At 36.6% G+C, this 11,911-nt stretch overlaps 1 protein-coding gene across 2 annotated transcripts; it reads right to left on the reverse strand.

Moving 5' to 3' along the window:
• Positions 1 to 2,696: 2,696 nt before the first annotated feature.
• On the reverse strand, positions 2,697 to 11,401 carry LOC132056223 (RNA pseudouridine synthase 7). Of its 2 annotated transcripts, none has more exons than XM_059448314.1 (12): positions 11,251 to 11,401; positions 11,139 to 11,182; positions 10,945 to 11,022; positions 10,230 to 10,330; positions 9,933 to 10,020; positions 9,038 to 9,116; positions 8,831 to 8,949; positions 6,915 to 6,980; positions 6,708 to 6,764; positions 5,020 to 5,151; positions 4,337 to 4,575; positions 2,697 to 3,389 (listed from the first exon to the last, which is right to left on the reverse strand). In XM_059448314.1, exons 1-12 carry the CDS (start codon positions 11,342 to 11,344, stop codon positions 3,290 to 3,292), a joined length of 1,197 nt encoding a protein of 398 aa, XP_059304297.1. In that variant the 5' UTR covers positions 11,345 to 11,401; the 3' UTR covers positions 2,697 to 3,289. The 2 variants fall into 2 exon arrangements, with proteins under 2 accessions (XP_059304297.1, XP_059304298.1); XM_059448315.1 differs by having other exon boundaries at positions 8,831 to 8,913; positions 11,251 to 11,399.
• Positions 11,402 to 11,911: the final 510 nt, after the last annotated feature.

Here is an 11,911-nt window from a genome sequence, read left to right on the forward strand (position 1 = left end):
ACTTTTCAAAATAAATTGATTCTAGAAGCTTGGTCAAACAGGCATGTTTATATGATATATAACATGAAAGACCTTAAGTTACAGACATCGGCAGTATGAGGAATTTTTACACCATGAGGTCACTTTTACATGTTATAGCAGATATTTATCTTATTTTCAAGATTATTAATCGCACATTTGAAATACCACTTTAGGTGGTCTGATCAGGGGCGGATCTAGGGCCTGTCGAGGGTGTTCGGTTATTTTTTTCATTTTTTATCTACATAGATAAATTTTGAACACCCTAAATACATGAAAAGTATAATGTAAATAACTCTTTATACCGAGGTGAACGTAAACTTAACCTGAAAACTTAAGTAATACTTCCATGTTATAACCAGTTAAGTAGCACGAATAGTATGAAACTTATTTAAAATGTTAGCTTATATGTTACATCCTTAGAACTTGAGGTGTCTCTCATTGAGCTGCATTTTGTTAGAATTAATTAGAAGCATCGCCCAACCATACATACAAGGAGACCTCAATACTGTACTTGATCGGTTGTTTCAAATATACTTGACTAACATCATACTATCTAATTGGATATTTATCCAATGGGGTTCTAGCATTAAGTTCCCTAATAGTTTATCAAAATTATTGCCTACCTGTAAATACAAGGGGTCCTCTAATTACCTGATACATTGAATCATATTTCACTAGCTTGAGGCCATACCTGATTTATGAATTTCCAATAGGTCTTACTTTATAAATAGGCTGCTAGAGACTTGTTATATTTATTATTTTTTTAAAAATAAAAATTAAATAGCGGGTAGGGAAACGGGAAATGGGAAGAGGATTACAATGCGGGATTCGAATCCTCACCAACAAGGTGAAAATTCAGATAGCCAACCAACTGAGCTATTAGATCCCTACTGTTATAATTTATTTGATCCATTTGTTCGAACATATTTCATTAATATTTATCATTACGTTGCCTGATCGATTTTTTACTATAAATAAGCATTTAATTTCATGCTGCCGCCATGTAGGTGTAGGCAAGTTGAGGAGCAACTTTAAAAATCAACAATTTTGGTTTAACTTGATCAAGAAAAATTGGGAAATTGTCAAACATCAAAGCTTTAAAGTTTTTTTTTTTTTTTTTTTTTTTTTTGGGTCCAAAAGGTAACTTCTATTATTAGCGCAGTATAAAGGTTTAGAGTAAATAAAGAATAGGAAAGAATCATTTTTACTTTACCCTCTCAACCTTTAAAGTGACGGATATTTAAAGTACACTCAACCTTTAAATAGTGAAAATATAAACCTTTATCATGCATTTCTAGTAAGTTTGAAAACATTCGCGAGAAATTGAATAAAAGGTCCAAACATCATCATAATAGATGGTATAATATTATACCACCAAACTAAATTTTCATTATAATAGTACTGATCACGCGTAACAGAAAAAATATACGTAGCTAAGGAAGATTAGTCCCTAAATAAGGAACAGCGAAAAAAAAATAGAAATAGTATACCTGTTGCAGAGAGACAGTTGTTTGTTTTCCATCATTTTCTTCTTCGGAAAGAATTACATTTTTCTAACCAATTAAAATTAACACTGTTACAATTTAGTTTTGCAAGAATAAAAGATTCTTCTGTAGTAAATCTAAATTTCTGATCTTTAACTAAAATCAGGTATTTGTTATTTCTTCTGTCACATTGATTTACCTCCATTTACTAGGGGTTTTCTCCGTCGTTGTGCTCAGTCTTTTATGAAAATATTCTCAAACATGTTGGAGAAGTCTTGCAACGAAATAGCTTGCACATGTCCAATAATCCAAAATGTAGGGGAGATTCCGTCACATATTCCAAAATTAGGAGTAAAAAGTGAAAACAACCGAAAATAAATATTCGTACATGCATTAATTATTCACTGCTTTTCGTCAGTCTACGACTCCACTTGGCATCGCTAATGGTACTTTCTTAATGCCTTGGTCGGGTAAAGGTTCGACAATTGGGGGAAGTTCCATAATCTTTTGTACCAATTTCGTCCTTAAAAATTACAGTAAGTGAAAACGTCATTAAAATTTAGAAGCATCAGATTTGAAATGAAATAAGTCATTAGGGAGTATTTATGTCAACAAGCTTCAGTGAGAGGTGAGGCTGGGTAAAGGTACCATCAAAGTAGCATAATACTTACCTCGAAAATGTTAGTACTACTATTCAAACTTTTCAGAAGTATTGCTTTGCTAAAGGGACGTGAATGAGAGAGTGACGTTAGACTGGAATGGCTCAAATTAACACTTCCTATTTCACTAGGAAATAAAAGCATGCCAGGAACACCACCATAAACAGCCCTTGTGTTTGTTACTCATGCAAAAAGCAGAATTTTCCAAAGAGAAGACGAAAGAGCTGCAGCTAAGCTAATACTAGAACTAAGGGTTAACTAAAGAGAATTTTAACTGATGATTGAAAATGATAGTTACGGCAGATTTTGTACCAATTCTCATCTGAATATGGATAAAATAGCATAACCAACTTAAGGACTGAAAGAGAAAAGATACTGACATATGTGGGGTCAAATTATAAATACCAAAAGTAATCATTAAACTTAAAAGGACTCAAGTGCATAAAACAGAAACTTGTTAAGCAGCTATTTATAACTAACTTAACCACCATCTCCAGAACCAAAAAAACCACCATGTACTCCTCTCCCAGTGTCACGTACAAGCTTGGCAAGCAGCTGCCATTTCAATTCATATAGTTACTTCACTTTGAGTTAATCTTTAGATCTAGTCAACTAACAAAAACAAACTTCAAACAAAACAATAGATGGAAAAGACGGAAGGTAAGAATAACGATTATGTCCAGGTATTGCAATTTTGCAACAGAGAACCAGTCATCAATTAACCGCTGAAGGTTCCTTACTGCTGCTTTACAAATAAAAAGGGTAGATTCTCCGTAATCCAATACATTAAGGTCAAACAAAACCACCTCTGCCAAATACATTAACAAGGTGAAACAAAACCACCTCTGCCAAACAGAGACTATGTCCATAAATTGTTCCAAAATTGCTGCAAACACTTGTTCATAAACCAGTAGAGCTCAAAAGCCATCCAAAGCTAATCCCTCCCATAAATCTAAATTCAAAGTAGACCATGCATCATAGAATGGACCAAAATACCGCATGGGTGCCTCCCCAATAGCAAATTCGCAGAACTCCAAGAATATACCAGGACACAGCGCATACAGCTGCACAAGAATGGACGTAGCACAAGACGTGAAGCACCAAGAGCATCGCAAAGTTCTAAAATCATAGAGATGCCCAGTCTGGATGTGGACATTCATATATCCAGTCAGGTCCTGAATATTTTACACAATGCAGCCATAGACCCTCTTCATTTCCCTCATACCTACATTTTGAAGTAATAAGGGGCATCAAACCAGACATGAGAAAGGCTTCCAAAACCAAGAGCATGCTCACAAGTAATACTTATTTCAACTGAAACGACAACCAGACTAGTCTAGCCACACATTCACAATCTAGCCCTCAAAACCTAAACCGAGGGGTGACCAGCTTGCCAAGATGGCCTTGAAACATAGGATTTTTATATTTCCGCATTTTTCCCTAGCAAGCAGTTGTATACTGATCTTGGTGGGCATTATAGTCATCTCAAATTCTTTTGTCTAACTCTATTTCGAGAGCGGTGTTGATCTTCAGGGTTAGGATAAGATGGCTTCTGACTGAATTATATTGTTCTGAATCTAACAGGAAGAAAGGAAGAGCTCTTGCCTCCCCAAATTTGAGATTGTGGCTAGAAGCAGAGGATTCATGGGAAGGGTACAAGTTCCCTTAAGTGGAAGGCAACCCAGATGCTGTGTTAGCTCAAGAGTTTGAAATTTCTTAAGTGCAAACAAAATGTGGAACATTAGTTGTTCTGGGAATCCAGAAATATTAGTTGTTCTGGGAATCCAAAAACAAGAAAATCCATTATTTTGGATGAGCTCATAGGTCTAAATGGCATAGCAGAAGGGAGAGTGCTCATTGTGGAACAATTAGCTAAAGTAGCAAACCTGGATATAGCTAAGAAGGAAGAGGTCTCTTGGCTGTCAGACATCAAGGTATTTTACGGTTAATAAAAAAACTCACAATGAACGTACCCTCCTAACGCATTTTGCTATGCTTCAATTGGACAAGGTCACCTTGAATCCAAATATAGTTAAGAGGACTAACAGGTTCATTTGCCAGAATTTAAGGGTCACCATAGACCCTCGACCTGTATTGACAGTAACTCAAAGGTTGAATGTGCACTCCAGAATAGACCTGTCAAGAATAAATCAATACAGAGACCATCCTTACCCTTTTGGAGCAAGATTTGGACAATTTGTACACATAGGATCAATGCTAAAATCTTCAACGGAGTCATTTTCCGCGTCACTAATTCCTTTTTCAAGAGACATGGGCTCTGGAGGAGAACATGATCTTGCTGCAGCTCTATCCGCACTCAATCCTTCAGCAGAGCGACTAGACACGAATTCAGACAAGTAGAGCATATCATTGGCTATGGGATGACCTGTATATTGCAGATGCACGCGTATCTGTTGCGAGGCAAATTTCGTTAGGTATAACAAGCTGATTATCCTTAAAGAGAGAGAATTTCACTAGCAATGCCACTGCTCGAAGCAACACGAATACAAATTCCAGAAACCACGTTCACTAGAAATGGCCATTAAAATCGAGGACAAAAGGAACCTTATTTTAAAGGAATAAATCATTTGAAGATGCAATTTAACAAAAAATGAAATCTATTTACACTCAAATTATGGGTTATGACAAAAACAGATAAATTTAAGAGCTAGAATGACAAACAGAGATGTTACTCAAGCAAAAAGATTATTCAACTCAAAAAATATATTAATAAAGAGCAAAGAGATGATCAACAAAATGCACAAAGGTTTCTCCTTTGTATTAGTTGAGGGAAGAGTGGGCATAAAGGGAACATAATTGATACGAGAAAATTGTCAAAATCACATTTTAAATACCTGATGTGTCCTGCCAGTGACGGGTTCACACAAAACAATGCTGTGCTTCCCATTGGTACTAATCCTTGTAAATTTGGTGCAGGCAGTCTTCCCCTTCAGCGAAGCAGTACAATTTCCCTGGTCGTCCCCAACCTACTAGTATGATTTGCCCAAGATTAAGCAAGTAATAATATCAAACAAGAAACAGAAAGCCACGCATAACAAAATCTGTTCTCCAAAGCACAATCAAAAATCAATATATTCGGCTACACAATTACCAACAAAAAAAAAAAAAAAAATTATTGCTGCTTTACGGCCAGCCCCGCATTGAGATTTTGATCTCCACAGGTGGATAGCTGGAACATAATCTCCCCACCCAATGAAAAAGGACACACATTTCTCAACCAAACTTTTGGTGGTTCAGCATATCTGCTGCATCAGTAGAAACTGAGCTGCTGCTGGTCGGAACAAAATGCAGAGGTAAAGATATTGCAAGATAAGATCATCAATTGATTTAGGCTCTAAGTACAGAAGCAAAACTAATCTCAGAAGTCAGAATTAGATAACAGCTCATAAAAGCTAAGAAGAGAAACAGATGCTGTGTGTTCATATCAGTGTTATCAAAAGCAAAAAGCGTAAAAAAGCTCTAAGGTCAGCTGTGGCTTTAAGCGCAAAACGCAAATAAAGCATGAGCTTTAATGAAAAAAGGCGCGATGGGGCAAGAATACAAATATATGTATGTTTAGTCCAGAACTAATAATAATAAGCATGATAACAAATATATGGACAAAGAAATTGTAAAAGCACTACGATAAAGGGAAATATCAATTATCTAGTGTCATCTCTTCAAGAGAGGCTCATTGGAAAGGAAAAGTATGTCTTAGAGCCTTGATGATGACACTGAAGCACACATAAAGCGAGGCAAAGCGCTCAACATGTTTTGAGCCTCGCTTCAGGGCTTAAGCGCGCCTTTGACAACACTGGTTCATATAACGTAGAAACCTACACATGGGATTTTTGTCTTCTAAAATGTTGTTCTGGTCTCAACTTTTAATTTTCCTGGACTCTGTGACAGAAACTGGTGGAAAAGCGATGTGCAGGAATAAGCAACTTAGGCAGATTAACATTGTGGATAGTACATAAAATTGGACATATCATTTCGTGCTATACAAATAATTGCTTTGGGGCGGGGGGGGGGGGGGGGGGCACAGACACAATCTTCTCCTCTTAACTTTTCTGGTACTAAAATCCTTTCTTCTGTCTGTCCAATCTGTAGCCACCAAACAGGAAGTTGGGTCAGGGGGCCAAACATAACTTCTCTTTTAATAATATCCGTCACCATTTGGTTCTGAATGAGAAATAGTTTTAAATGGTTACTCCATCATATGTGCAATACTCAAGCATTCTGCAGCCGAAAAGAAAGGTTTGAGTCCTAAAGGAAGCTTCCCTCCAGATGGGTAAATGGTATGTTTGTACTGGTTCCAATACAATAGTGCAAGTCATGCTCTATGCAAGAGCTGAATCAACCAACATCGTACAACAACAACATACACAGTGAAATTCCATAATGTGGGGTCTGGGGAGGATAAAGTGTACGCAGACCTTACCTCTACCTTGGAAGGTAGAGAGGCTGTTTCTGAAAGACCCTCGGCTTATAAACAAGAGACAAAAGCTAAAAGAGCAAATTTACTAGAAAGGAAACATCTTACCTCAACTGTGCTCCTCCCTTCTCGAGCATTGTAATTGACATTAGCATTCACAACTTGCTAAGGAAAGAAGCAAGTAGAAAAAACACGTCAAAAAAAGTAAACAATGTCATCTTGAGGGAGAAAGAGTTTAAAAGAGAGTTAAAGGGGGGATGCTCGCGAAAGGGGAATGAACGGTGAGATGAACAGCCTGGCTTTTACAATGAATACCTGCTTATCTGGGAATACTCCAATTACTCGTGCAATATACCGTTTCTGCACTGCCCCTGATTCTATCTGAAAAAAACAAGGTTTACTTAATAAGGCTTTAGAAAAAAGCTGGTCAGTTAACATTAGAAAGAACACAGACCAGCCTAGAGGAATCGAAGGATGGAATCAAGCAAAACATTGGTTTACTTTACTGGGTGGAAATATTGATTTCTGATTCTGCAATACATTGGTTTAACTTGACATATGCTTACAGAGTCTTTCACCCCAACCATTTGAAAGATCAATTTAGCAGCAAATGAAGAAATCAGTAGATAGTCTTCTGAAAAATCAGAGTCAACAGCATACCCAGGATAATCCCACCAGGTGGGGTCTGGGGAGGGTAGTCCGATAGACTCCCCGCTCAAGGAGAGAAGAAAAAGCAGCAGTAATAATAGGCAGGTATAACAGCAAGATAATGAGAGAACGGAGTCAAGGAACAATCAGGTAGTAATAGGGATCTAAGAATAAGCAAATGTAACAAAGATACTAATACTCCTAGTACGGAAAAGAATCCGTGCAACAATCTAATAACCATCTACCTTGATACTCGATCTCCACACCCTCCTATCAAGGATCATGCACAATCGGAGCTGCTCTACGTTATGGAAAATGTTCTCAGAACTGTAATATATTTATCTGGATGAGTATTTGCAACTGACTGCAAACTATCTAGGCGCCGCGACTATCACTGTCCAAATAACTAGAATTGGATTAATTTTAACCTGAACAGTTTCTACTTGCAGAAGTGCAGTGAAGTTTAGCAGCTGAGACAAATAACAAGAACAGGAGAGGAAAATCAATTCAAGAAATGCCACCAAAATTCCTACAAGTAACTCAAAGGTACTTCTCTCGAGCAATGTACTTAAACCTTATAGAGTCATATGCTCCATTTAATCTATAGCTATGGAAATTGGGTGCAAAATATATGTATAGACCGAGAAACTTCTGACAAAGCTAACTTCAACACCATAAGAATGCTGTATTTTCAATGTTGGAAGTTATTCACTGGAATACCTTCAATGCCCCAAAAAATCACTAATAATTTATTCAAATAGCTTTAGAAGATTAAGATAACATACCAATCAAAAATGAAGAAAGAGATAACATATCTAAATCTTTCCACAGAAAAAAAAGATGACCTGTCTAAATCCAAAATCAAAAAGGTTGTTGCATGTCCTGCCCCAGATAAGTTAGTAGATCAAATATCAACTCTATACATCAATTATACACTAGTTGTTTCATCCGCTCAGATATTGATGCCAAAATATCAAAAAATAATCTTTAAGAACTTCTGCTGTAGAATTTTAGGAAGCAGACAATAGTTCCCATGTAGTAAAACCAACATTAATTGGAAGATAGTCTACCTCTTAGTTAAGAGAATTTTAGAAGAGCTAACAGTATCTATAAACAAGAATTAGATTGGTTCAACAAGAGCCTCCTGACACGGATAGCAAATTAAAATTTGAGTTGGACTAGTGAGGTTTCAAATGCCACACTCCGAATAATACTGCAATATGCTTCCTTATTCATTAAAACTAGAAAAAAGATCCCTTAATTTCATCTCCTGCAGCACAAGATATGATTTTAAAATCAAGCATTTAGTATGAGTATCATTATCATATATGTCAACAATCAGTTTCAAAAATTTAGGAACCATTTTAACACCCCTTAACAAGAAATTGAGCACACAGTTGTAGGAGTCTTACTACATCTGGTTATATTTGGAACTGATTGGTCTCATACTGCCAACATATTGACAAACAATAAGGAGAAATAGGTGTGGTTAGACAGCAGTGATGCATTCAAGATCTCTTATTTTTATTATTTCCGTCATTGTCCAATTCACTGCAATATAATCATAAGAACAGAAAATATACCTGTTGCCTGAAGAGGTCAGCCCTAGAAGCACTCCTAGCCAAAATAAGTAGTCCTGAGACCAAGCGATCTAGGCGATGAACCGCTTCCATAAGAGTCAAGAGAAGACTAGAACAAATAGCTATATTTAATGTGGCAAGAAGTACTTGATGACATTATGAACAGGACAAAAAGTTATGCCCTGCTGCTGCTAGGGAGAGAGAGGATACGAAATAAAGGTGCCAAGCCATACTCCGCTTGTAGTATACCAACGACCGTATTCTTGCGGTATTGTCCACATGGATGCACCTACAAGTGAGAAGAGATTGCTCACATTATACATATGAATGGTGAAGCAAGGAAAAAAACAACAATTATAGGCCAAAAAATCATAGCGTTATCATCATAAATGAGTTAGCCATTCAACACAAACATGGATACTAGATCCTTGAAAGGTTGTGACATGGTGAGAATCTAGTTAATCTACAACCTTCTGTACTCCAAAGGAATTGATCATAAGCATGCAATCAAATGGTAAACGGGAAATGGGATGTAGCATGTAAATGGAGAATGAAGTTAAGTGTCAACTCTGAAACAAAAGTTAAGTACTAGGTCCTTGAAATATTGGAGGGAATAAAAGAACATTTCCACAAGGATGCACCTATACTATCTGGTTATCAACCACTTCATTGACCACCAGGCCACACCATTGGTGTGGTTGTACTATATTATCTGTCCACTCAAGGTGACCAGATTTATAGCATCATCAGTAAGTATTGGTTCTTTTTCAAAGTTTCAAATGCTCTTAGGGGTCATTTGGTAGGAGGGATAAGTTATCTCATGTAGATGGGATTGGGTGGGATAAGATGGGATAACTTATCCCACCTTCTATATGGGATTACTTATCCCACCTTTTATCCCATGTAGATGGGATTGGGTGGGATAACAAAGGAGTTATCCCACCAACCAAACATGGGATAATTCTAATCCCATGGGACTAATAATCCCATCCCATCCTATCCCTCCTACCAAACGACCCCTTAAGTCTTAACATATTCCAAATAATCTTAGCATATCACCTTCTCAAGAAGCAAAGATATAAAGATAAAACCATGATTAGCTTACAGGAACAGAAGCAGGCTTGCAAACTGTCAGCACATCTGGTTCTTCACATAGTATTTCAACATCCCACGACATCACTGGTGGTTCATGCCTACAGCCTTTTGTAAGTCATGCTCTCATAATTACATAACAGAACATGATTATAAAATATCAAAGCAGATGCTGAGTCTAAGATCTATCATTAACATGCGTTAAATCAAGAAAACCAAAATCTATTAAAGGATTGACACAGAAGAACCCAAGCAGAAGGATAGAGTCGATTAACAAATTGTCTGATTCCAAAACTTGAACGGTACGAACCTGTGCAAGAAATGACTAATCTTTTGTGATGACTGAACTACATATGAAACAGGCACGTTTTGTCCATCAACTTGTATACGTCCAGATTTTACGGCAGATTCCTAGCATAAGTCAAAACCATCTAAATCAGCTATACACAGGATTCGAAGATGCATTAGCTACATAAATGACTAAAAATGTGCTCAACAAGCAGGGTAAGCTGTAAATATATGCTATCATCACTCACATAATTCGACTTCATATAATTTCTTATTCAAAAAGCTAAAATCACAGCAGAGCATGTATTAAACCATTACGTCAGCGCAATTGCAACCATTCAAGTACGACAGACACATGCATATTCGACAGCATATAAAGTAAATCAGAAAACAGACAAACAAACAAACAAAATAAAAGGAAGGCATAATACATAGATAGAAACCTTAACTTAGACTCTACTAGCAACTGAACACTCCAACTTTGAGAATGCACATCTAGTCACGTGAACTCGTCTCCATTGTGAGAGTTGAACACTACAACTTATAAAATGATCATCTAGACACCTCCAAAAATTTTGGGGTGTCCACAAGGGAACGAGTTGAGGTGTCTAGATGTGAATTCTCAACGTTAGAGTGTTTAGTTGCCAGTTGAGTCTAAGTTAAGGTGTCTATCTATGTATTATACGTAAAAGGAAATACAGACACGCGAAATGCAACAATTAGCAACAACAACATACATAGTAATCACGAGGTCTCCCTTTAAATTCATCAGAAAAGAGATCAACAATTGTCTTCCCAGCCCACCTATTCTTCACCTGAAAAAATGAATACAAATACAGGGTTTAATTTAGGTTTTAACAAAATTCATTTTAAAAATTGGCCAAGTCATTGAATGAAGAGAGAGAGAGAGAGTAGGAGTGGCAGTGGGTACATGAGAGATGAATTCGAAGTAGTAAGGCTTGACATAGCGTATTCCTGCAAAAGTAAAAGAGAAGAGGTTAAATGTTAGTTGAATATGAATCAAAACTGAAAAAAGGAATTACCATTACGGAAGATGTAGTCGTGGCGTTCGGGTGGGTTGGCTGGTGTTTGCCACACTATCTCCATATCTTCTCTCTTCCTCTTCATCATGTTCATTTTTATTTACTAGTAATAAAATGATAACCCTCTATTGCTCTACTTTTTCTACGGCTTCACCTTTTGCCAAACGGTAACCTCCCCCAATTTTGACTGCAAATTTGCAAAAAGAGAAACTGTTTTCACTGTGGGTGTGTTTGGTACAGGAAAATATTTCCAGGGGTGTGTGTTGCTACAGGAAAATGTTTTTTTTTTTTTCCCTAAAAATATGTGAATTATTTATTATTTTTGTGTGTTTGTTACGTAGTCAGAAAATATTATTTTAAAAGTACTTATATATAAATAAATAAATAGTCAAATGGGAAAGGTGGTCGGATGGGCTACGGTGTAGGGGCGGGGATGGGAGAAATTTTATTTGTGTAATATATTTTTCCTACTTTCACTGTAGAAGTCATTTTTCTTTATTTTAAAATACCAGTTTTTCTATAGAGATAATATTTTTCAAAAAATTTGATCATGTACAACACCGATGTGCACATTATAGTATACAACTAAGCTAATGTTCACAAAAGACTTATAGCCTTGTAAATAATAGTTTCATAAAAGATAATATCTTTTCTGCATATT

The sequence above is a fragment of the Lycium ferocissimum genome, chromosome 5, assembly GCF_029784015.1.
Source record: "Lycium ferocissimum isolate CSIRO_LF1 chromosome 5, AGI_CSIRO_Lferr_CH_V1, whole genome shotgun sequence".
Taxonomy (NCBI): domain Eukaryota; kingdom Viridiplantae; phylum Streptophyta; class Magnoliopsida; order Solanales; family Solanaceae; genus Lycium; species Lycium ferocissimum.

What these genes read in the sequence shown, in the direction of transcription:
- LOC132056223 (XM_059448314.1), bottom strand. Translation starts at nt 11,344, where the DNA reads ATGAACATGATGAAGAGGAAGAGAGAAGATATGGAGATAGTGTGGCAA. An exon ending in ACTTCGAATTCATCTCTCAT is followed by an intron (nt 11,023 to 11,138) that starts GTACCCACTGCC and finishes TCATTTTTTCAG; the next exon opens with GTGAAGAATAGGTGGGCTGG. An exon ending in GAGTATTCCCAGATAAGCAG is followed by an intron (nt 6,765 to 6,914) that starts GTATTCATTGTA and finishes TTCTTTCCTTAG; the next exon opens with CAAGTTGTGAATGCTAATGT.